This window comes from Poecilia reticulata, linkage group LG4 (assembly GCF_000633615.1).
Source record: "Poecilia reticulata strain Guanapo linkage group LG4, Guppy_female_1.0+MT, whole genome shotgun sequence".
Lineage (NCBI taxonomy): Eukaryota > Metazoa > Chordata > Actinopteri > Cyprinodontiformes > Poeciliidae > Poecilia > Poecilia reticulata.
In genome coordinates, this window is record NC_024334.1 from 11,527,883 (window position 1) to 11,554,275 (window position 26,393).

The 26,393-nt window shown below is 37.5% G+C and overlaps 1 protein-coding gene across 5 annotated transcripts; it reads right to left on the bottom strand.

Moving 5' to 3' along the window:
* Positions 1-10,139: 10,139 nt before the first annotated feature.
* Positions 10,140-24,902, bottom strand: arrdc2 (arrestin domain containing 2). 5 transcript variants are annotated; one of them, XM_008406629.2, is made up of 9 exons: positions 23,263-23,508; positions 21,156-21,176; positions 19,714-19,968; positions 14,045-14,262; positions 13,195-13,297; positions 12,855-13,111; positions 12,017-12,179; positions 11,770-11,930; positions 10,140-11,231 (listed from the first exon to the last, which is right to left on the bottom strand). In XM_008406629.2, the coding sequence occupies exons 3-9, from the start codon at positions 19,964-19,966 to the stop codon at positions 11,178-11,180; spliced, it is 1,209 nt and encodes a 402-aa protein (XP_008404851.1). In that variant the 5' UTR covers positions 19,967-19,968; positions 21,156-21,176; positions 23,263-23,508; the 3' UTR covers positions 10,140-11,177. The 5 variants fall into 5 exon arrangements, with proteins under 5 accessions (XP_008404851.1, XP_008404850.1, XP_008404848.1 ...); XM_008406628.2 differs by lacking the exons at positions 21,156-21,176; positions 23,263-23,508 and adding an exon at positions 24,704-24,902; XM_008406626.2 differs by lacking the exon at positions 21,156-21,176 and having other exon boundaries at positions 23,292-23,509.
* Positions 24,903-26,393: the final 1,491 nt, after the last annotated feature.

Here is a 26,393-nt window from a genome sequence, read left to right on the forward strand (position 1 = left end):
ATATTTAAAAATGACAATCAGAACAAAATATAAAGTTAGGTGGGAATTTCTGTATTTTAAGGACAAAAATAAATTATACTTATATAATTTATATAAGTAACAACAAATAAAAGAAAATGTTTCCTAATTAGTTTCTTTATAAATAAAACTTATGAAACTTTAACAATAACTGCAGGTGTGTGTCTGAGTCTGGTGGATTTTTGGCTAAAACATGTTTGTTTTTCACTCAGTGGGTAGAAAATAGAGAAATTTTACTCAAGTATGAATAGAAATACTTCAGAATAAAATTACTTAAGTAAAAGTAAAAAGTACAGCATAGTAAAAATACTCCTAAAAGTACATTTTTTCACGTAAATGTAATTGAGTAAATGTGACTATTTTCTACCGAACTCTGGCAACATTCAAAACATTGGCTTAAGTAATGCGTCTCACCAGAGGTGGAGGTAACTAGTTACATTTACTCTATTACATTTACTTGAGTAACTTTTTCAAAGTTTTTCATTGAAAGAAAATCATTAGGAAAAAAATTATTTTGCCTGATTTTTTTCATTTGTCATTATTTATATGAATTATTGTCATTTTAGTCCTTTAAATACAAACATTTCCACTTTAATAACTAATAAGTTTAATGGTTAACAGCAGGTTAACAAAACATGTTCATTACATTTTTTACACAAAATCATTCTTACATAAGATTTTAGTCTGCTCAGTTCAGCACTGCAAAAACTGCAGTTTCTAGAGCAAATATCTTAGTACGCTTGAAATAAAACAAAACTAACTTAGAAGTAACTTTTCATAAAGACATGGAAACTTATTAAAGTCAATATAACATAACCGTCTTTGAACATTACATAAACAAATATTTCTAAATGCTAAACAAAACACTTTTCTTCTCCAGTACAGTGGTAAAACCAGCTGACCAAACGGACTGGAGCTCCATTTAGGTTGCTAGGTAACGGCACTGAGCTTCACTGAGGTTGCTAGGTAACGGCGCAGTGCCCGTTGAATATGACTTAACAATCAGGAGGTTTTTGAAACGATTCATTTTCCAAACAAAAACCAGAACTTATAGGGCAAAAAAATTGGCTGGGTGATTTTAAGCGCTTGGACTGTTTCTAGAAGCAGTTGGGACCCAAATGGAAGTATAAAAGTTAAGTATAAATGTTTATCTAAATAAGCTAAAATGTGTACACGACCCTCTCATTTTGGTAAATGTCCTTCAGCAAGCTGCAGGCTTTTTGTAGTCATCAACAAGATCACAAGACAATATGTCTGGATATTCCAGCATTCTTCTCGTCAGCAGAGTTAACGTTATTTAAAATGGTTAGTCACCTGGTTTCGTTTTGAGCAAATAAAGAGAATTTATTTGCTTTTAGCAAATAAATTAACTGAATCTTATAAACCTGCTACACCCACTGTCTGCTTCAATTTCCGAGCTTTTATTAGTCTGCAAGGCCAAACTAACCCAAAGAGATTAAACTGGATTTCAGACGGTATATTGTGTTGTTCTTCTCGGATCTGTCTGGTCTTAAAACACCATCAAACCAGTTTATTATTGGAAACCCTTTTAATCTCTTCAAAAACATAACGTGTCCTTCTAATCAGAGACGAAGGAGGGGCAGTGACTTGTTTTGATCTGTCTGCCACTGTTTTTCTGTCATCTGCATTGAATTTACTTCAGAACAGACTCTAAATGGCGTAAGGAGAAACAAATCTGGAAATTTTTCTTCCTCTTGGAAACCTCAACAATGTGTTTTCTTTAACAAAGAAATGTTCAAATCATGTTTCTTTTTTGTTTTTACTTTATCAAGGCTGCAGACGAATTGGGCAACAGTGACGCAGAACCTGGTCTGGAAAAATCCGATGATGCAACTGCAACATTTTATAGACGGCGTTTGGTTAAAAATAAGAGGAAGTTTGTTATCAGGGGTCCTTGGTTTGCTGACGGCTCAACGTACATCGTGTCCCAGACTAATCATAACACGGTTAAACAATTAACGTGCAGTAAAAAGAACGGCAACAAGCCAGAAGAAAGTGATCTGCAGATTTTTGTCTTTGCAGTAACAGGAAGAACTGAAATATTTAATTTTTCTGCAGAGATACAGAATGCTAAAAAGCCCTGGCATTAGCAAATATCATGCAAGTCAAAAATTAACTAATTAGCTAATAATCTTCATTTCCTTATATGAGTTGTCTAAATATGAAAATGTCTCCCAGATAAACTTTCACTTGTATGGATTATGTTGATTAAAGTTGTGCACAACTTTCCCCAAAGTTTGTTTTTCTGGGGGGGGTTTTTTGTAAATAAGTTTCTGCTTTGGTTTTGCATATTTGCAAAGGTGAAGCATGCATTTTACCTCACTATCTTCTGCAGAATAAACTTAAGTCTAGATTTCTAATGTTTGTGCAAATGTTATATAGTGTTATTTTGAGCATTTTCTGGTTCCGTCACCAAGATTGGACTTTTCTTGCTTTGTAAAAACACTTCCAGAGTGAACACTCTTCATGAAAACATGACAAACCCACTCAACTGGGGTGTGTCATGTTTTTTTTTTTCATTTTTCATTTTGATTCAATGAAATCTGATTGTATTAGTTCCTGATCTTAGTGTATAACTACACTATTTCCATATTTTGACTGTTTGACATAATGTTGTACATCATCTTTATTTGAAAAATAAAGTTTCTCCACAAACTGACTCATAAAGCCTTATGGTGTTTTTGTACTTTTACATCTTGTTTCTCACTATGTAGCATCAAGGATTTGCCCTGAATTTAACCTTCAAATCCAAACCATTTCTCAGATCATTTAACATTGTTAAATGATCTGTGAAAAGCTTTTATTGTGTAGATGTGACACTTAAAATGCAGCTGATGTTGACACATCCAGGTCATGATGCAAAATTTACAGCAAAGCTCAGAACATCAAGTGAACATGTTATCATCCTTTTCTTTTTAGAGGTGTAAAAACCATGTTTTTCAGGTGAAGTGGAGATAATATATTTGTTTTTCAATATTTGAAGTTCATACTTAAAGTTACATTTTAACAATCAAACTCCATAAAACGCTGGTGGGTTTTGAAAACGCTGCTCATTGCATCATTTTGTCAGGGGACAGAAAAAGCACTTGGAAAAAGAAGTTAACTGGTTTTTGGGTCCAAACTGGTTTTCTAATGCTTGTTACATTTCCGGTAAACTGGAATCAAAAACTGTGATAAAATATGAAAACACAACTGATTGTTGACGCTGATGTTGAAATCTAATTCCAGATACTTGTATAATCTTTTATTTTTTAAAGGTGTTTATAACCTTTCCATCCATAGAGACATTTTTTCCTCACCCATACAAAATACACTTCAGCTGTTGTTCTGGCTGTTAATGCAGCTGGAGCAGACATGTCCGAAAATGTCTGAGCAATATTGCTATTAGATGATGAACTGATGAACCAGCAGAAGTTTGAAACTTACACAGCTACATTCTCGCCTAAAAACTTTGTAAAAAAAAAACAATATAGCAAAATACTTTGCCGCTCTTCACACCCATGGACCTTACCACAGGGGCCGCGTTTCATTGGCTAATGCCCATTTCACATCACAGCGCAGCTACCACGTGCTTGACCGTCTCACAAACACAAGCTACAGTAGTAAACTCATGCTAATGTACATTGTGGACTAGCAGACCGGCAGAAAGTTTTTGCGTCAGGACTAGAAAAAGAATGGTTCTCCACTGTCAGTGGGGTATCTGTACAGGCAATGTCAGGTATCCTGATCGTGTTTGTGGAACTAAAATTCACAGATTTCCAAAATCTGAAACGAAAAGTCTTGCTTGGATCAAAGCTTGTACACGACCGCATTTGCAGCTCAATCGTCGTAGGATCAATAAGAACAAAGGAGTGTCTGCTGGCGTAAGTATTATTGCTTTGCTTTCTTTGTGTTTAGTGAATGAAAAAAATAAAGTCAATAATAAACACATCCATTATGAAAACCTTTTAGCCAAGTACAGCATAATGGCAGTACCAAAACAACTTCTACACCTTGAAGCCTGTCTGTTACAGTCTTACGTTAGCTGAACAGATCAATATGCAATGTGTACCGTATCTGACATACATTAAAGATTTTATTTTACCTGAAAAGGCTTTTTACTAAACTGTAATCGTGTTAGCCACGCTAGCTTTTACTAAGCTGTAATCGTGTTAGCCACGCTAGCTTTTACTAAACTGTAATCGTGTTAGCCACGCTAGCACCGAGTGCATCAGGCCTAGGGACACTCAAACATTTACCAACAGAAATCAGTGATTTCAAAAGTAACCTTCAAAACCATGAATGTCCGACTCACCCAGCCTTGCAAGAACAATAGGTATCATTGATCTTGTCCACAGCTATATTTATGCTGAGGGTCTGAGGATCTGCTGTTTTCCTCATCGACCGGTAGCATTTAGCTGTGACGCGCACAATGTTGGAGGCATCGCGTGGCTCAAACACCTTGATGTCGTCCAAAAAAGATGACATGAACTTGTGGGTTCCATTGTCGTGGCTGATATTTTGTGAAAATCCGACAGAAATGCTGCACTAGTCGACTCAGAAATAATCTGCAGAGAGTCAGTTGAAATGAAAGACGCCATGTTTACATAGAAACTAAGCTCCGCGAGGCTTTGTCTGTGAGACATGCAGTCACGTGGGATTTTCGAGGGCGTTTCTGGGCGGAGCTTGGTAAGGTCCATTGTTGCTTTGCCTGGACGCCCGGTGTTCGGGCCCGCAATGAATTATGGGATATGGTTAAGGATACACCGGATCCATCCTTTAAACGAGAAGGCCGCCTCTTTAAGCCGCATTTGAAGGAGTCTCTGTTTGATGTCTGACCAATGTATATGTTTATTTTATTACCATCTTATTTTATGTGTGCCACAAGCCTGTAAGACTTGACATCTTCTTGTACATATATGCCACGTGATTCTGTTCAAAACATAAACATAATATAAAACATAATATAAGATAATATAATATCTTATATTATGTCTATGGTTCAAAATGTTTAATAAAAAAAAAAGACATCTGACAGGCCTTGTCGCCGCGCTATGACGTAATCGCTCTACAAATCCGGCCTTCGAAGGATGCAGAATCCGGCTTTTATTATTATTATTATTATTATTATTATTATTATTATTATTATTATTATTATTATTATTATTATTATTATTATTATTATTGAGCTGCCGTTCTTAAAGGTCATTCCTACATGAGCCTTAAAGAAATTATGTTGTTGTTTGTTTAGGTTTTAAAACAAATAAGCAGCATATTCTTTACAAAAACAAAATTGCAAGGATTGGGTTTTAAAAAAAAGCCCAGATGTTGTACCCTTAAAGCTGCTGTATGTAACTCTTTTAAACAATGTTTTTTTTTTTTTTTTTGCACTTTTTTTTTTTCTTAAATGTAAGGTTAAATTATATTTTTGTGGGAAGTGTTTTGTTCTAGCTCAGGGAAGGGCGTCCATCATTAAAACCACCACATGTTACAGTTGTCCTGTGCAGCATCCAGGTAACAACCTGCTCACTGCTGTAACATCCTCAGCTTAATTAAAGGCGGTTAAATATGGTAGGCGTATTATTTATGCGCACCAGGAAGTGGCATGTTGGGTTTGTGGGGGGTGACATGTTGGAGCTGTTAGTCTGTAACCCAAGATGTTGGTATTAAGTCTTAAATCTCCCTGGCTTTAAAGTTCTTCATAATTACAGTAAACACAGCCGACCCTCTGAATGCTCATTGGCTGACGCAGGTCAGGTGAAGCACGGCAAACAGTGATTGGCTGGCCTGCAGCCGGTGGGCGGAGCCTCAAGTGTCCTTTCAGAGGAGCTGATGCAGTTTGTTTGTGTCTGGAAGTGCGACCAGACCAGATCTGTTCATTATTTCTGAGGCCCATAAACACTAAACTGCATATTAGACGTGCAGGTGGAGCATAAATACATGCATGATGTCTGATTCTGATGTACGGGGTGCAGCGGCTGCAGCTTTCTAACTGATAGTTTGACAGAAATATAACTCTGCACATTTACAAATGACTCCCGATGGAACCTGTTATTTTACAGTCCACAAATATCTAATTTAACTCAAAAGTCACATCATCGTTTAACACTATAATAAAAACAGCAGAGATTAGTCCAGTTTGTGCCAAAATCAAGGCCTGAGGGGCCGCAAATTTTTTTTAAATGTTTACAAGTAAACAAACTTTTGTATTTTATCAGCTCAATAAGAAACTAAATGTGTAAGATTTTAATGAAACAAACAAAACAAAGTTTTGTAAAACACTTCAGAAACAAAATTTTAAGTATCTTTGGTCGAGGTTTGATTTCAAATATCTTACATTTGAAATAAGACAAAACCAACTAAGAAGTAACTTTTCAGCAAGAAGTATGAGTTTTTTAAAGCAAGTTATTCCACAATACTCATTAAAGAAAAGTTATACTTATAACAAGACAGTTTCTCCATGTTTCAATCTGCCAGTGAAAGTAGTTTTCATCAATATTAAGGAATTATTGACTTAAAATAAGCCGAGACAGAAAGAGTAGGAGCTTCTTAAAGAGACAGAAACTTTCTTTTGTAACATTCAGCTCTGGAAAAATGTAACTAAGAGCCACTGCACTGAACCCCATTGAAAATCTTCTGTTTTTTCCAACAAATATTCATTTCTGAGTTAAAACATTAGTATTGTTGTTACTAAATGAATATGAATTTGTTTTCTTTGCATTATTTGAGGTCTGAAAGCTCGCCATCTCTTTTGTTATTTTCACCATTTCTCATTTTCTGCAAATAAATAAAAAAAATTGCTTGTAATATCAGAGACATGTTGTCAGTAGGTTATAGAATAAAAGAATAATGTTCATTTTACTCAAACATAAACCTATAACAATTAAAATCAGAGAAACTTTTTTCCAGAGCTGTAGATATAACAATGAAGGTAACATAAAGTTACTTAATTGTGCAATAAAATGGCATTATGTGCCTGGAAAATACATAATACACTTTAAAATAGTTTTTCCATAAATGTTTTGACCAAACTTAGAAATGTATCTTAAAGTGTGGTGAAATTTGTACAATAAAATTAATAATCATATGTCTGCCCGTCGCAATCAGCATAAATTAAAACAAGAACAATAATTTCATGATTTATCGTTTTTCTCTCTTTGTTTCTCCAAAACTGGATGATAAAAGTTTTCACTCTGCTTCATTTGTCTCAACTAGAACTTTTTTAGGGGTAATTTTGTTTAATAATTAACTTAATTTGTTGCTTTGCTTTTTGATTTTGGATATTTAAAATGTCTTCCAGTTCCAGGGCTGAATGCTCAGTAGAATTTAACGTTTATTAATCTTTCAGGATTTGTTGCATTATTATTATGCCTTTATCATCATATTACTTGAAAATAATCTCAAAACAACAATATTATTGTTTATCGCAATAACTTCTGGAACAATTTACCGTCAAGCAAAATTTCTTATTATTAGACTTATTCATAAATTAAAAAAAGGAAAGTTAAGAAAGTAAGAAAGCCATAAATAATAGGCTTGTAGGAAGCTGTTTATGCACCACTGTTAAAAAACAATGAATTTTGTTTACCTGTAAAAATAATAAATTATATTCAGTCCAATCACTGATCAATATATTTGAATCATAAAATCAAAGTTCTGTGAAAGGAAGACAAACCCACAAAACAAACAAACCCAGCATGAAAGGCTCAGAGTGAAACCAGAAATATTTGGTCCCAAGTTTGCGACACGGAAAGGTTCGGTCGGTTTGTCTGGTTCTGTTGCACAATGTCGTGATCGTCTGTCTGTTTGACCCGAAGGCTTGAAATCCAAACTCCTGCTCCTGTTCCTGTAAACAAACCGTTTTCCATAAACTCTGAGTCACCCATGAAACCGTGCGAGCGGCGCCGTAAAAACGCTGAGGGCTGCTGGGAGTCAGAGCCACACACTTCCTGTCAGAACCGGATCAGAATTTACGTCCCGGTCCGATCTCAGACTTTGGTTCTACCAGCTGAAGCTTCAGAGAGGAAATTATAAACTCACCATGGATTCCTGCTTTAAAAAAATTAGTTTTATGCTGTAAAAAAAACTGAAGCGTGTAAATGCTTATTATTTCTAACAGCGTAAAACTACAAAACAAATCTGAAGATATTTAATTTTGTTTTCATGAATTCAATCCAGAAACTGAAACTTGTAAATTAAATAGATTCAATAAACACTAACTCTTACATTTCAGGTTTATTTTTATTCTCTTAGATTTAAGGATTATGGTGCTCTCTCTGCAACAACACAAAATCTTAGCAATTATTTCTGTCTAGTTTCTAATATCTTAGTACACTTGAAATAAGATGAAACTAACTTACAAGTAACTTTTCAGCAAAATATTGGAGCTTGTTTTAAGAAAATAATTCACAATAGATACTAATAAAAGTGAAATAATCTGGCTGTGAAACTAGTAAAAGCCTCTTAACTTGCGTATGCCTTGGGCCGGCATTCAGACGGAGCTGCTAGTTATTCTACCAAAGTTTTTTCGTCCACTTAACTTTCCTTTATTATACCTGGATACACCACGATTATAATCTTTACCTTTTTGTTACATTCTTCCTCATGTATTAAAATCCATTTTTATTATTATATTTAACTTTCAATTAATGCATTTCGAGAGAAATTGAAGTTTTGATTTTCATAATAATCAAAATGAATGGAATCTATAAATCTCGATGTTTCAAAGTGTTGAAGCTTCATGTTTTATCCAGGCTGTCGTCCTCCTTCGCCTCCGTTTGTTAAACATTTTCTCATTGTGTTTTGGCCTCAGTGTGGGAGTTTTTCATGCTGTAATTTACTCAGTAGTTTATTCATTCCTGCATTCTTACACGAGCCAAAACACGGCTGGATTCCTGCTGAATTTATCCATGTGACCAAACTAAGAACTGAACAAGAAGATCCTGGATGAAACCCAAACAGCTGCTTTAAAAAGAAACAATACACATTTAAACTGTCACCATGTTAGTTTTGGTCTGTAATTACGGTTATTTTAATCGAGAGCGCAGCTTGTTCTTCCAGTAAACTGCAGAGTCGACCGTGGGTACCCGTCTGCATCTCTACAAATTAAAATAACTGAAAACGATTCTTTAATCCATATTTCAAATTAAAATGATGTGAAACGGATATAATGTGTTTTCATGTTATGGCTTAAACCCAAGTTAGAATATTACACAAGTTTAATTAAAAACTGAATATTATGCAGAGTGTTGTGTTCAAGTATATTAGTGGAAAGTTGAGTGGAAGGAAAAAGTGTGGTAGGAATTTTTTTTTTTTGCTCTTACATCATGTGTCAAACTCAAGCAGGTTGGCCCAAAATGAAAATGAGTCTGACACTTCTAGTTTTAGTCAGTGGTGATGATGTGTAACCATGGCAACAAGGTGATTTTTTTAAATATTTAAATTTTTTTACAACCAGGAACAGCTGATCAGCATATCAAGAGCTTAAATACGTGACCTACGACCCCAAAACCCCAGAGGAGTTAAAATGGAGGCTTGATGGATGTAGAGGAGAAAAGAGCAGAGAAAACAGCCATAAAGGACAGAAATCATGTTCCAGACTTTAACGTCTGTCTGCAATCCAGAGGAGCGGCAAAAGCAAATGCAATGGATTAGCAGCAGCTGATGTCATCCAGTCCACGATGCTGTGAAATGTAATCTCTGCTGGCCAGATTTCATGTTGTTACATAACAGTCTTTATGCAAGTGTCTTCAGTCAGAGGCTTCTTAAAATTCACTGCAAGACTGATTGCTACTGCGCAGTAACTAAAAATACAAGGATGATGTGAATTACAACTTTTAATTTTCCTTTTTTAAATCGAATCTTTGTGATTGAATGGAAACAACTTCAAATCTGAATCTGACAGGGGGATGAATAATTTTGAACTTTACTCAAGAATTATAAAGTTCAGTTTGTGTTTTACAAAAGCCACTAGTTCTGACTTAGTGCTGCATTTTAACATATTTATGGAAAGTTCAGTGGAAGGAAAAAGTATAATTTTCCAAATTGAACTGAATTACCAACTTTTCAATTATGTAAAGAAACTAAAACTGTATCTAAAGAAGCACTGAAGGCAGATATTATTTCAATGTTTTATTAGGAAAAACAAATAGAAAAAGTTGACAAAACAACATTTTGTATAAAAATAAATTTTTCCTTTAGTGTGCCCCAACTTTGCACATTTGACCCTGAACTCGTACAAACTGACTTTTTTTTGGAAGTTGAGGAACATTTAAATTAAAAAATCCTCAAAGTCAGTCAGTTTAGTGGAATGCTTCAGTGGCGTCTGCAGCTTTCACCGGCCGACCTCTCAGCACCGAATGGCTCGGTCCGCATGACTGAGGCCGCCGCCGCTGCTCATCGCAAAAAAAACAAAACAATGCAACATCCTTCCTGTTGCCAGTCCGTTTAAACCAAAGCACTCCAGTGTTTTCCACACAAAAACTGCTCTTCGATTTCAACCATTTAGTTTTTTCTCTCAGGTTTCTCCAGCTCTGAGAGGAAAACGCCTCTAAAACTCTCATGCAGATCATTCAGGCGCACGTTTCCCTTCTGCACGTCTTCAGCGGCATGCATTCAAGAACAAACGCATCTCATCCTCTGCTCCACCTTCACACCTGTAGGTACATCACGTAACAGACGCGGCTGTCCAGTAACAACGCGCAGCAATGCGGGTTGGCGTCTGCCTGCTGCCAGGAAACGGCAAAGTTACAAACCGAGTCGACAGTCGGCTCAGAAAAAGACTCTGCCTGATAAATACCAAGTGATCCTGAAACGCCCAACAAGTCCCAAACTCCTTACGTCTCACAAAAAGAGGGGAATCGTCGACTGGGAGGCGCTTCGTCTCTGAGAGACGGAAAAATCGCAGGAACATTTTTGAAAAACAAATCACTTGTGAAGGACAGGAACTGGTGCAGAGAAGCCGTTTCCCCGTGTCGGCAGAACCGTTCCTGTCTGCCAGCTTTTCAGTTCCTGTGAGCTCCTCCTCCACCAGGTGGCGCTGCAGTCCGGCTCTGCGGTTCAGGCGCTCATTCAGCAATGAGGATTAGATCCAGAAGAAGACAAATCTCTCGATTCGTTTTGCTAGTAACGCAGCTCGTCGCTCAGGCGGGGCTCGTGGTTCAACACGTCATGCAGCGCGGTCGCATGTGGGGGGGCTGAGGGTTCGGGTCGATCTGGACACCAGAAGAAGAAGAACAGAGCAGCGTTAGATAAGTAAGATTCAGCCACACGCAGTCTGAGTTCAGATTTTCTCAAAAGAAAGAGGAAGATAAGAGTATCTTCAGTCAGAGGCTTCTTTAAAGTTGATGCATGATTGACTGCTACTGGAATTCCTTCCTGCCCAAATCGACTCTTTGCCAAACATCTTCTATTAATTTCTCTTTGGGATCAATAAAGTCTCTTTAAATGTAATCTTTTTGACTGAATGAAAGTAACTTCTGTTCAGTTTGTGCTTCACTCAAGTTAATTTTAACACTGACGTTTACATGTTGAAGCAAGTTTAATTCAATTTCCCTTTTGGATCTATAAAGAACTTATTGAAAGTTTAGTGGAAGGAAAAAGTAACGTTCGCCTGATTGAACTGAATTATTGACAAACTTCAGTTATATTTTGATTTTATTTAAACAGCTATCCAGCTAGCTCCCTAGACACATTATTAATGTTTTTTCTTCGTTTTACGTAATAAACTGTTTTCTCTTTGGAGTCGCTCACCTCGCTGTAGACCGGCGGCGGTCGGAAGCGAAACTCCTGAAGGAAAGCCATGAGTGGCCGCTCCATGATGCCGCTCAGGTCTTCGGCCGGCGGCGGGGCGATGCCGTTGTTCTGCTGCTCCGCCTCCTCCTCTGTCACCACGGAGCTGTACTCTGGAGGAGCTGCGGGGGAAAACAGACTCGGTTATCCGACCGACCCGACTCAAGCTGGCGGAGCTTCCGGTTCGGGTCGCTGAAGGGAAACTCACGCTCAGGCTGCTCCGGGATGGCCATGCGCAGCCACTCCAGGTTGACACTGTAGTGGCTGCTGATGCTGGATGTGCGGCTGCCGAAGGGATGCAGCGGGATGGTGCCGATGACGAGCGGCAGCTCCAAACACAGCTTGGAAGTTCCTGGAACATCGACGCAAACCTTGGAGAAGGAAAACAAAGAGTTAGCACTTAAATGGAGACGTATGTGTATGAATAAACCTGTCACAATACGGAATTAATCAACTAATCGCATCATAAATTAAAATAAGTTTGATGATTTTCATTCTGGTGGTTAATATTTGTAGCTTAGAGAGTTAATAATCCTTTTTATTAGTGGTTTTTGGTTGCTGTGTTTTATTTTTGATATTTCAGCTTATTAGTCTTTGAGATGGTAAACTTGCATAGGTGAGAATTTATTGTATTGTTTATTGAATATTGTGAAAAATGTATCATGATTTATCACCTTTTTGAAATTGTTTTTAATGTCTAATATTTCCTGATTGCCTGTTGGCTAACTATTGATTGCATTACTTTCTCAGGTAATATAATTGTAATGGCAAAGTTATTATCAAAGATCAACAAACTTCAAATTCTAACCAACATTTAAAACTGTTGATTAGTTCAAAATAAATAAAAACAACAAATAAAATGAATTATGACATCTCTGTAAACAAAGCAGATTTTTGTCATCCTGTTTTTGTCAGAAAAAGAGAGAAAAGTGGAAATCAATGATCTTGTTTTAATTAATCATGCGATTTATCGATTTATTGTGACAGGCCTGCTTGTTGTGACGGACCAAGGTGTGAATGGAGGATGAAGACCAGCCTGGACTCACCTTCAGCATGTACTCCACTTTGATGATGCGGCACTGCTGGATGGACGGCCCCACCGGCGGGATCTTGATGGCCCGACCGTGCCACGTCTCCCGGGTTCTGGCGCTCACCACGTCTCCGCACAGCGTCGCCACCACCGAGCGCTTCTGCTTCATCGTGCCGCGCGCGATAAACGTCTGCGTCTGGGTGATGAAGGCTTTGGGCACGATGGACCTGGACGTGGCGTTGTCAAACTCGGCAAACACAGGTATGACCTCACCTGCGGCAGGGGGGACGGGACTTGTTAGAACCTGCAGCCGCCGTCGGGTTGCTAGGTGTCACATTTATGGAGGGTCTTCTTACCTGGAGTGTAACCTTTGCGGTCGATCTTTGCGGTTACGGACACCTGTCCAAAGTTACGGTACCACGTCCGGGCCAGCTTGTCCTTCGTCCCCGCCTGAGGAGCCTGAAGACAAACAAAAACCAGTAAGAACCAGTTTGAAAATCCATGAGGACCAGAATTAAAAACAGAGATGCACCAATATCAATATCTGTATCGGTCCAATATTGACAAAAAAATCTGGATCGGGTATTGTGTCAATGTGTTCGATCCATAATAGCCGATCTATTCAGTCTAATTCTATACTTTACAATCCTAACATCACTTTCTGAACCATTTGAAAGAAGGTTTGTTGCCTTTTGCTTTGGTCAGATTATTTTACATTGGATGTTATTCTACTAGCTGGACTGATTGTACACAATTAAAGTTGAGTTGTTTTTACACAACACAAGTTTGTGGAGCTACTGGTGTTTTAAAGTGTGATGTACTGGTGCAGAGTTCTTACATTAATGTATAATTTAGTACATTTACTTGATTTAACCCGGAAAAACTTACTAAGCCTGGCTGTAGGAGGCGCTAGGCCAGTCATCAGGTGTGTTTGTGGGTTAAAAAATTATTTAAGTTGACAGAACATTTGAAAACATCCCTGGTGAATTATGTGGTATTGGAAAACATCATTAACAATACCTAAACTCCAACTGTAAAGTCTTAAAAAAGGCAAAACATTTTTTTATTTTTTTTAAAATCAATGTTTAGCCTGGCAGGGTTGTACCATCAGCCTGGTGCCCCGCCAGGATGATAGCACAACCCTGTATTGAATCAGTTGATGCTAAACCTCAGATATGGTATCGAACGCGCGACCCAGCTGCTCACCAGCAGGCTTGGCGTGTTGATGTCGATGGGCTCGATGACGGTGAACTCCTTCTTGATCTTCCTGACGGGACACCACGGCCTGTGCAGCTTCACTTTGACCCAGTAGCGGATGCTGCCATGCTTCCCCTCGAAGGAGGTGACCAGCGTCTCCTCCGGCAGCTGGAAGCTGAACGGGAACTCGTGTCTGCCGGCAGGAAGGACTGTCAGCTCGCCGTTATCTGAGGGGACGCAGAAAAACACGTTCAGACTTCTCTTCTTTTACACAGGAGAGAATAAAGCCGTTACTATTTTAATAAAAGTGTCTACAAATGAAGTTGGCTTGGCTAACGCAGCAAATTCAGTTTGGTGAGGCTCTCTGCTTTTCTTTCAAATCACATGGTTTCTGTTTTTGCTCTGAGGGGGCGGTTCTCCATAGAGTACATGCTTTTCTGCCTCAAGCTATGTGATGAAGCCCATTTCAACCACTGTAGTCTTGCAGAACAGGTTCAAGAACGCGTGTTTGGGTTCAGCAGACCAGATGTTTCCCCCCCCCACCCCATTTCTTTAATCATCACGTTTTGCAACTTTCAAAAGTTAAACGGATTAAAAATAAACCCAATAAGTTAAGATGATAAAGTGTAAGCAGGTTTCTGCAGGACAAAGTTCAGCTGCAGCATAAAAGTGCCAACTTCCTGGTGTGCCCTTTAAACCTAAACACCTTTGTGCTGAATGAATGAAGGCAGAAACCCGAGGCTCCCTCATTCTGCAGCAGAAAACAAGCCAGGCTGCTCCAGCAGATGTTTTTACAATGAGGAGGCAGCTGCGCTCTCTCTCACTAAACCAGAATGCAATAAGAGTTCCTCAACTTTATGCAAAAAATAAAAAATAAATAAATAAATAAATAAATAAATAAATAAATAAATGCAACATCTATCTGATTTATAAAGACATAAACTGTTTTTTGAGTTCGTTTCTGATCCAGTTTGCAGAACAACAAGCGGCGCGGTGCTCCCAAACGCATCCCTCAGCAGCGGACTGACCTGCCTGCAGCAGCACCTCTCTCCGGTTCAGGTACTCCACCTCGTCGCTATAGTTCTGGGTGTACGCCGTGCTGGAGCCGGCGGACCGGGACTCGGTCCAGTGCACCTTGGCGAACCCCTCCGCGTGCAGCTTCAGGGACTCCACTTTGGTCTCGCGGAACAGCTCCAGCACGACCCGTCCGGACACCACGTCCCCGCTGCTGAACACCGGGGCGCAGTCCAGCTCCGGCGAGTCAAACACCACCAGGAACTTTTTCAACTTGTTGAAAATCATTTCCGCAGGTTCGGAGGTTCTTCTGGGAGTCGGTTCGGTAAGTCTCTCTGTGTTGCGCAGAAAGTTTAAACTTGCTGTTGCGCTTCCCCGTTGTCTGGCTGCAAACTCAAAGTGTGGAGCGACGGCAGCCCTTTTTGGTGGCTGAGCGAGGGGGCGTGGCCTAATAATTTATTATGTAAGGCCTCAGGAGAGCGGAGGCTGCGTTCACGGACCCCTCCGTGGCACAGACATTACAGAACCGAAGTTGCAAAACAACACATTCCCTAACTCAGCGAATCCCACGCTTTTTATAGCTAATGCCGCCTCAGTAAACATTCACTTTCCCCACGAGTCCCACGGTAGTGACTCTAAACGATGTTTAAACCAGAGTTAGACGTTTTCAGCTTGTTGTGTATTGTTATGAAAACTCAACTTTATCCCAGCATTGGGGCTGAATGGTATGACTGAAAAACACATTTTATATCAGTTGATATTGATAGTTACTGATTAGTTTGTTTTAAATATCTGAAATATTGCATAACCTGTCCAGTTTTATCCACAGTTTTCACTTCACACCATATTTTTATTTTTAAATAGTTATCGCGTAAAACATTAAACTGCCTCAAGTATCTCTAAAATGTTTTAGATGGTGATGAAGGGGGCATGAAGGATCTCCAGTAGCAGTCAGTCTTGCAACAAATCTGAAGGAGCCTCTGACTGAAGACTGCTTCTGACATGATAACAGCTCAATTTCCAGCCAGCATGGATAATATCCCACATTAACATGTCCTGGATGACACCATCAGTTTGTTAGCAAGTTGAAGTTCCTCCTTCTCTCTGCACTCTGCTCTGCACCCACAAAGCCTCCTTTTCTTAAAATCCTCTCAGGATTTGGGGTTGTAGTTCAGGTATTAACATAAAGAAGAAGTTAACAGAACTGAAAATTCAGGGAAATACACTACTATTAGCCTGCACTGCTAACACTAGTTAGCCTGGCCACTGAGTTAATTAATAGTTAATTAATAACTGGGTTTTTCAAACGCAGTTTAAAACCCCCCAAAAAACAATGTTTCCATTTGGAGCTCCAAATGTAAAAGTATATTTATTTTAAATCCCATTCAAAAGTGAAGAGACACAGTTTATCTGCATTTCTGACCATTTGTACCTCAACACACAGACATCAATATGTTTGAAAAATGTTAGAAACATTGAACCAAATCAGAGCAACCCAAGATTATGATGCCAGAGTTCGCAAGAACTAATCTTATACAAAGAGAAACTAAAAACACCGATTAAGCACAAAACTCTAAACTCCCGGACCGTCCCTGAAGGCAGCACAATAAACATCCAGACTGGGTGTGGAGCCAGAGGAGGAAAACAGGGTGATGATTGATGGTTACAGGTTCTTAGAAGAAAACAGGCTTACTGAGCATGCCCCGCTCTGGCAGCGCTCAGGGGAAAATTGTTTCACTCTGGACTAAAGCTGTTTACTCCACTTCTTCTGTATCGATGCGTGGGACGCCTCGCAGATGAAAACATGCAGCTGAGCGCAAAAGTGTCCCAGCAAACTGCTGCTGTGACGGAAACAATCACAAACAAACTGCAGCGTTTACTTTATTAACATTAATCTTACTGATGATTAGAATGAATGAACAAAGCCACATCTGAGCAAAATCATCCTAAACTTAGATACAGATCCACTAGAAATTCATCCCAGCAGCTGGTAAATTATTATCTTTTCAGTGCAACTCCTTCAGTCAAAAGCTGTGTCTTCTCTGTGAAAAACAAAGTTGTTTACTCCTTTGTTCCCCGGGACAGGGGCTCTCTAGTGCCACCAACTGGAGACATGCTGCAGGACGAGCGTGCAGAAACAGTTTTGCAATGAAAGAAAAAAGAGCAGATATAACTCTAAGGTTTGATTTTCTTATTTAAGAAAAAAAAAAAAAAATAAAAATAAAAATGTGTTTAATAAATTTCCAAAAGAAATCCTTTTTGACACAAATTATTTTTTGAGGTGTTCAAAAGAATCAAGAATTTTACAAGAAAAATTGTCTACATGTGGATATGTTTCATATGGAAGAACTATTTGAAATAATTTTAAAATGTCATAAATACAAGTGCGCCACCTGCTGGTGAACGTGAGCACAGTGAACTGAGAGGAGCACCATGAGGTTCCCGAGGTGGCAGATAACCCCGCGGCTGCCCAGATGACTCGGTGCGATTAGCCCGCCGCTGCGGCTGAAAACATCGCTTTAACGCCGATGCAGGGGGAAAGCAGACGCATTTATTCATGCGAGCTCCTCTCTGACCACAGGCCTTCTCAGTGTTGTGACACAAACAGTGGCAGAGATGAAGCTGTTTGCCTCAAAACAAAGAGGCATTTCAATCTTAGGAAGGCGACTCTTCTCTGAAATTCCATGAAGACACAAACAGAATAACTAAAAAAAAAATTACATTGTAGGAAAATGTCAGTTTTTATGAGAGAAGTAAAGTTTTGTTTTGTAAACGATACGCAGCTGCTCTGTTGAGGTGGGCGGGGCCAAGCAGAACCACGTCGTGTTTCCCTAGTTGCCATGGTGACGAAGGCTGTGTCTTTTTAAAAAGTTGGCTCCATTTCCTCACATTTGTCTGCGATTATCTCTGCTTTGAAAACAAGGTTTTTACTTCACCATTTATTCCTCATGTTTTTTACCTGTTTCATAATTTATAATCTTAATCTATTTGGATTTTTTTATTATTATTTATGGTGCATTCAGGTCAAGACAGAAAAAAGAAAAAAAAACACTATTTTATATTACTTATCTCTAATTTCAGTATTCAGATTGAATATGAATCACTGAACATTTGAGAGTCTTTGAGAGTCGCATATTCTTTCACTAATTCTCTTGTATTTGCAGATTTGTGAAGAAATTGAGACTAAACTTTAGACAATTACTTTTCTAAAAGTAAATCAGTCATTTAATAATTTCCTCTGCTAAAGAGTGTCAAATAGATTATTTAGTAAAATTTAAAAAAAAATAAATAAAAGGACATGCCGTTTGATTACTGTCAAATAAACACATTATTTACAGCTATAAAATGGATAGACAGCCTTTAAAGCGAGCTTACCTACCAATCTGACCAAACATTAAAACCTATTTTCAGTTTCTTTACTCACCTACTTATTGCTTATTGTCTGGTTATTCCATTATTATAGCTGCCTGTCTTCTCCACACTGGGGGAATTTCATTCTTTTTGCCTCACAGTGTGTATTTGGACTCTGCACTAATGGATTTGTGCTTAATGTCAAAGATTATGTTATCAGGCAGATCCATCTGACCTTCTCCCAGGTTTCTACGCAACACATTTGGCTCGAGCACGTTCGCTCTGTAAACCTCAGGGACTGCAAGACAGTTCAGACACTGCTGCCTAATCAGGAAATTTAAAACACACTTTTCAGAGACATTACATCCTAATCCTACAAGCTACCATATAAGCCCTTTGCAGCTACGTCACTTCATCATTCAAGGCGCCATGACGGATGTCAGAAATGAGGATCAGGAGTATTGAACAGAGTGACTGAAATTGTTTTCCCAAGTTGTTTTTGCCAGTTTATTCATGGCTTCTACTTGTTGGAGTCAAACTAATTTGTCTGTGATTGTAACACACCTGGTTGGGGCTCATAGACGGCGATATTTACAGAAGCTTGAAACAGCTAGCTTACAAACCAACCGACCCGTACCTCCTCCCTCCTGACGTGTTGATCAAATTACCTACTTAGCCTGAATTCAGACCACATGATTCATATCAGTACATCATTTCACCTGAGCAGCCGTAAAACCGTACAACAGAGGAAATGCTGACCAGTTTTTTCCATACATGTTTGGCTACATGATGGTGGACACTGTTTCCTCGTTATTAACGGTTAGACACGTACCTCCATGTCTTGATGGAGCTCAGAGACATTCCTTCATAATACATTATTCGATATCTTTCTAATCAGACTTACTTATAAAGTATATAGATACTTTTCATTTGATATTGATCATCTTGTAAAGTGTTCGCTGCTAATCCGCGGTTCCACCAAGGGCTTTCAGTCATTATGATTGCTATCCATTGCTGCCGTATATTTCCTCATTAAAAGTTATTCAATAAAATGACAAGTGTGGTTTACATCCTTGTCTGTTTGTGTCGCCGACTGAGCAGCACCTATGACCATTTATAAAGTGAAATCAACTAAATAAAAGCAATATTAAGCTACAGATGTCTGTTTTTAAACAGGCTTTACAGGAGCGCGTTGTTTTGCCGTTCGTCATGCACAAAGGGTTCATAGGGATTACAATATAAAAGCCACATTGTGCATCCACCAAAAGAATGATAAGTGTTGTGCAACCTAATTATCTACCACCAGTACTGACCTCGGATTAGATTCTGCCTCTTTCTGAAATAGGTGACTTTGGACGTGTAGTCGTTGTACACCGAGTTCATGCCGCGGTTCTCCAACCAGTGCGCTGTGGCCACCCCTCTGCCCTGCACCTTCATGGATTGCACTCGTGTGTCCTTGCTGAGCTCCAGGATCACCTGGCCGGACACCACCTCCCCAACCGTGAAGGCCGCATCCGCAGGACCGTCCAGCTCCAGGGTGAAAGTCTTGATGGAGCTCAGAGACATCCCTTCATAGAGAGGACAGAAGAATGATGGTAAGACTAGTAAAATCCAGTAATGTCTGTGCAAAACTAATCCAAAATAGTCCTTAAGCAAGAGAGATTATGCTAAATTTATTTATAATCTGCCAGAGTGGCTGTTTTAGATCACTGATACTACTGTATCAGTGATCTAATAGATCAGTAGTATGATCAAACAATTGATCATTGTTTGAGCAATGATCAAACAAAGGACCACTCTATGTCCTTTGTTTTAGGACAAACACAATAAAGAACCTTAATTGTTAATGTCTCTCATGTGAAAGACATGAACAATTAAGGTTCTCTATTGCGTTGTTTCTTAAAAAAACCAAAAGACTAATTTGTAAGTAATATACGATGATTTTAAATATCTGGCACAACTGTACTGTCGTCTTTTGAAGGCTTATTTTTAGGGAGGGGAATTTGTTTGGGTGGATCCCTGATGGTCTAATCGCTATCTGCTGCTGTGCAGGCTGTTTTAATACAAAGAGCAAAGTTATTACCAATATTTCCTTTTTTTTATTTTGTTGGCTGAATTTTACCAACAAAATAAAGTACACTGATTACATTCAACATGTATTCATATGTATCTTAATTCAAGTAAATGTGCAATTTAAGCAGAGAGGAACTTTATTAGACTTAAAAACATCTACAAACTGTTAATTTTTACAGCACATTTTTATATAGTTTTAGTCTTAGTTTTGACAAAAATGTCATTTAGTTTTAGTCAAAGTCGATTAAATCGATAGCAGACAAAATTATATGTAAAATGTAAATTTTTTTTCATCAATTCACTTGAATTATTAACACAAAATGAGTAATGCTTTTAACCAGTTATGGCCATATCTGAATATGCAATACATAGAAAAACAGATTTAACATTTTTCACGTCTTTCACGTATTGTTTTGACCTTGCTTTCAATAATAAAATATTTTAACCAGTCGAAACAAATTGCAAATTGCGTTCCTCATATATATGTTTATTCACTGTAAATCGAAAATAAACGGCTAACAAGTAACATTATCCTATTAAACATAAAATTAGCTACTACGACTGTATCAATGATCATTTAAACTCAACATCTAAAACAATTAAACCACAATGTTCCACTGAAGCACATCAGGAAACGGAACCAATCATGAAATGAATGTTCCACCACCATCATCACCATTACCAGTCTCAGGAGATGATTATACACTGAAAGAAAAAAGCTGTTCAGTTTACTTAATTTTATTGTGTACATCGGTCCCACACAATGCAAATAAGTAGAACAGACATATTTTCCCTCTTTCCCTCAAATACTTAAAGCTTGTCAAATCAACATATTTTATTTACCTGAGATTACTTGAAAATATTAAGTTGAAACTACAAACATTTTATCTCTTACCATAATGTAAATATATTATGTATTATCAATAACTTTTTTTATGTCTTAGTAACACAATTATGATGAATAACACCAGCTTATGTTTCATTGCCAGTATTACTCAAAGAAATTGTGTTGTGTCAACACAATTCTATCATGTTATTGGAACACATGTTACAGCTTTAAATCCTACTTAATTTTTTCAAGTTATCTATATACCTTTCTAATGTAAAAAATTAAATAAAAAAGAAACAGATCTTTGACAAGAAAGACAAAGTGCAAGTGCTGCTGAACAATTGAACTTTATTTAAATGAACATTCCTAAATCACCATTTTGTATTTAACATTTTTTACATTTAAGACACAGAACATTTTTAAATTGAGTCTTACCTGAAATACAGTTTTTATTAACAAGCATGTTATTTAAGATATGAAATGATATCAAGTTTTGATATATTAATATTTAAGATATAAAATGGATATTAAAATATAAAAGTTAAGCTTTATAAAACACATTTAACATGATATAGAAAAGTATTTCAGATTTTAACAATGTTTTTGAACATGTAACATGACATTGAAGCTGCAGTATGTAAGTAAGCAAAATGTTTTTTTTACATGTTTGCCAAAATTATAACAAAGTCATGTCAGTTGAAGACAGCGCTGGATTTCTTCCAGTTTATGTCTCTTGCTTTACTGTAAATGACGAGGGAAATTTTATACAAGTGTTTTTAAAGAACTTAGTTTTTATAAGTTACACACGGCAGGTTTGAAGGTTAATCTGGAACATATTTGTACAAGAGATATACAAGATTATGTAGAAAAGTAAGTCAGATTTCAATAACACTATTTGACAGGGTGCCCATATGACTGACATGAGATTAATACTTTTTTGAACATCATACATGTTCAAAAAAGTTGAACATGTATGATGCTGATACTTTTYTAAATCATTWAATCTTTTATAGAGATATGTTAAAGGTMAACCTTTAAGATGCTGTATGTTCCCCWGAGAATTTATTTATTTTTTTGTAATTTGTTTAAACTATCACTATATTATTACATTGCAAACAATAAAACATCACAGATAATTAGTGAAAAAAACTGAGCCTTGTCTTATACAGACATAACGTACTGATAGTTCTAACCAATATGTAAAAAGAAAGTTATAAAGTTACATACTGCAGCATTAATTTCATATTAATACATGTTCAAACAGTTTGTAGAAATCTGGCTAACACTTTATTTGACRGGGTGMACAAGACTGACATGACAGTCATGAACATAAGAGTCTATGAATGTTATGAAGTGACATTTGGTAAATAATGACACTTTTAATGAAAAGTTGCTCCAAACGTTGCATTAAAAGTGCCAACTTTGCATTAAAGTGTCATTATTTACTAAATGACACTTCATAACAGTCAGACATTCATAAAGACTCCTTCCTGTTCATGACAGATGCTGTCAGGTTTATGATAGATTTCTATCAACTTTATTGAACGTACATGCTGCCAAATGTAACTTTTGTGACAATTCTTTTGTACATATTTGTTAAAATTATTATGTCAAGTCNTGCGCGGCAATCGCGATATCTTTAAAATTATCTGGTTTGTCTTCTTATTGGTTAAGATTCAAAAGCCCGCTCTTATTATTGTCCAATCATATTTAATTATTGTCTTCGTTATATTGCATCATTTCCGGTAATGATAAAACATGATTACAATGGTTTTAGTAATCTAATTTAATCACGTTAAATCAACATAAGAAAAATTTGTAGTTTCATTATTGTTGGTAATTAAGTAAATGGTCCTTTATTCAATTGTGTAAATACAAGAAAGATGACTGAATTGTGTAGTATTAACTTAATTTGTTTGTGCAAATTCAAAAACCCCCCAATTCTAATTTTTTCAGTGTAGAAGAACTGTGATTCTGATCACTGATCACCTCCAGTGCTGTTTTCCTGATCCATTCTGTCTGATGTCAACCAGTCCACTCTCCGCCACTTAAAACAATCACTGACACGTTTTCTAAATCGTCTTGAATTCAACTTCATTGAAGCTGTCCATCCAGGAAAGCGCATCTTCCTACTCACGTCTGTACTTTTTGCAAGTTTTCGCTGCTGAGGACGCGGTGTAGTACCGGGTGGACGGTTTTTCAAAAGGCGCAGGTGTTTGAGAGCTGCGCGATGTTTGTAGTCTGTTTCTAGGCAACCGTGACGTCAGCACCCGAAGGCAACGTGCCGTACGTCATGGTCGCCGTGACAGTTTTGATGCCCTTATGTTTCCTATTTAAATACTAAATAATGAACGATTCCGTATTTTACAAGCCTAGACCAGTCAAAATAAAAACTTTCTACACATAACAGTAACTTATATGCGACCAAATTGACCTCATGCAATTTGATAAGGTCAAACATCAGGCTAAAGGCGCACTTTAGCCTGATGTTAGCGCCCATGTGCGCCAGGAGTTGTGCGGAATTTTATGGCTTAATATGAAATTTATTACAAGCCGATTGTCGGTAACATTGTATGCATATTTGTAATAATTTATCTTTGAAAAAATATCAGTGCGGTGAGCCTTCGGACGCTTTAAATCCACATGTGCCACTGTCTCCCTTAACAATTAAGGTGTTCTTTTAAAAGGCTTATAGCCTATTTAAAACAAGTCCATAAATCATCTGAGTTTGCGTTCATTTAGCCCTTCCTATAAAGTCTCCTCAACAAAAACTCAGAGGTCATCAAGAGTCATGTTATTTTTGTCATGGTGTAATGAAAAAAGGGGCGTCAACGAATTTCGTTGTCCTCATCCTAAACGAAGCAACACATATTTGTACTTTGGCTTAGAAAATTAATTGTTGTCACTAAAAAAAGATATCATAAGAAAAATAAGACTTTTTATAATGTAACTTATAATAATGAAAAACGTCCAATTTTCATTGAAACTATAGGATTGCATTTTGAATTCAGCTTTGCACTTTACACCGATACCAACAAACATCCGTTCAAAAGCAGATCATGTCAACAATAACTAAGCATTTATTATTACATATCTGTAAGCATGTTTATTCAGGGTGTGTGCTGAAATATACAGAAAACCTAAATAAAACAGGTTTTCCCTTTTGACAAACGTAAACATTATTAAGCACAGCATCATGTATGAATTTGTGCCGGTACGTATGAAAAGTTCAATTTAAATAAGGCACATAAAGAACAAAACAATAATTATAACACCGGCTGCAGTCTTTATGGTGATTTTTACCTATTTTTGTTGCACTAGTCTCAGCCAAGGAGGCTTCAGAAACGGCCCTGCGCTTTATAAACGCAGCTGAAGGGATGAATGAAAGTCTCCACACTCACCGACAGGACGTGGGCTACGTGAGCGCCGTCACGAAGACGCAGCTTTGCAGAAACTGTTTTCTCCTCTGTGGGTTTCCAGTGCAAGTCCCCCTTTTTAAACGACAGCATGGAGCAACCCCCGCTCTGTTTTACACCAATGGCAAGGAGATTATGGCGGTCACGCCCGCCCTCACAGCCAAAAGAGAGGAAGAGGAGGAGGACGATGGGACCCGCGTGGAGTGGGCTGAGTCTGTCACGTGACAGCCAAAGCGTGGTTTTAAACACGCCGCTTCAGGCTCTCAGCCAGGGCTTTTGCTCAATGCCAAGGTTAAGGTTATATTTTTTTAAAGATACATTTCTTTAAAAAATAAAAAAGAAGAAGATATAATCTTAATTTTTACATTCTCTTGCAAAGTCCGCACATTTTTTACTCAAAATAAAACTTTGCTGCACCCAAAATGGGCTTTCAATTAATTTAATAAACTTGACTGTTTCCAGCAAGCATGCATTTTCAAAGAAAGAGTGACAGAAATCCTGATTTTATTGACTAGAATTTATTAAATTGTGTTTTTTTTCTTTCAATTGATAACTAGGAAATTAAGTAACTTTATTTATTTTAATAAGGAAAACACGGAAAGCCCGTTTTAGGTTTTGGACCTGGAATCATTTACACTTCCCTTTCCATCAAATCTGACTACTTTATGTGTTTAATTGATATATCGCTCGGTAAAATACCTTTTCTTTGGTCTTAAAGTCATTTTGACTTCACGATTTTGGTCCATATCGCCCGGAACGTTAGCTGGAGATGGGCACCAGCAACCCTCCCGACCCCTCTAAGGGAAAAGGGTGTCAAGAAGATGGATGGATTGATTTTGGTCCATGTGACCAAAAGTTTAACAGAATGGCCTCCATGTGGAATAGTCCATAACTTAATAAAAAAAAAAAAAGCCTGAAATGCCACCCAGGAAAGACAAAGCCAGGACTCAAATAGCTGCAGAAAACGTTTTCAAATGCACTCAGAGACTAATTCAATTTTTGGTGACATTCCTGTGGTCTGACAAAACTAAAATTTAAATGTTGGCCACAAGACCTTCATTAAATATAAAGTAAAACAGGGAATTTCTAAGTCCAAGAACATCTGTAAGACTTGAACAATGACCCTACACATAGGATAAAGATATCAAAGTTAACGATTTGGAGTGACAATTTAAAAACTGATTTCACTTCCATGGAAAAGCTGCACACAAGTCAGTCGGCCAAAATAAACTCTGCTGCACCAGTTCTGCAAGGAGGAATGATTAAAGTTTCAGCAAGTCGTTTCCAAAACCTTTAACTCAAACTACGGTTTGAAAAACAATCCTAAGAAATGCAAAGCTCACATTTATACCTGAATTTGAAGACAATGGATAAAAATACCCTCATTACTCTGTCTGTGGTTTAGCAAAAAAAAAAAAAATGTTTTGTGATCTGATGTGAACACTTTAGTCTCATTTCATGTCAGACAAAAAAATAATAATTATATAAAATTAATTTTGAATGTAATCTTCCAGCTGACTTTTCAGCATTGCTGTATCTTAATTGTTAAATGATTAAAGTTAAGGCTTCAAATAAAATTGTTGAAATTGCTTTAAACATTAGAAAATGTTTAATATTTGAATAAATCTTCCAGTATTTGCTGATTTATTTCTGGGAAAAAAGGTTTTGGTGGCTT

What these genes read in the sequence shown, in the direction of transcription:
- arrdc2 (XM_008406626.2), bottom strand. Translation starts at nt 23,427, where the DNA reads ATGCGCTTTCCTGGATGGACAGCTTCAATGAAGTTGAATTCAAGACGA. An exon ending in CCGCAAAGGTTACACTCCAG is followed by an intron (nt 13,112 to 13,194) that starts GTAAGAAGACCC and finishes CCCCTGCCGCAG; the next exon opens with GTGAGGTCATACCTGTGTTT. An exon ending in CATCCCGGAGCAGCCTGAGC is followed by an intron (nt 11,931 to 12,016) that starts GTGAGTTTCCCT and finishes TTTCCCCCGCAG; the next exon opens with CTCCTCCAGAGTACAGCTCC.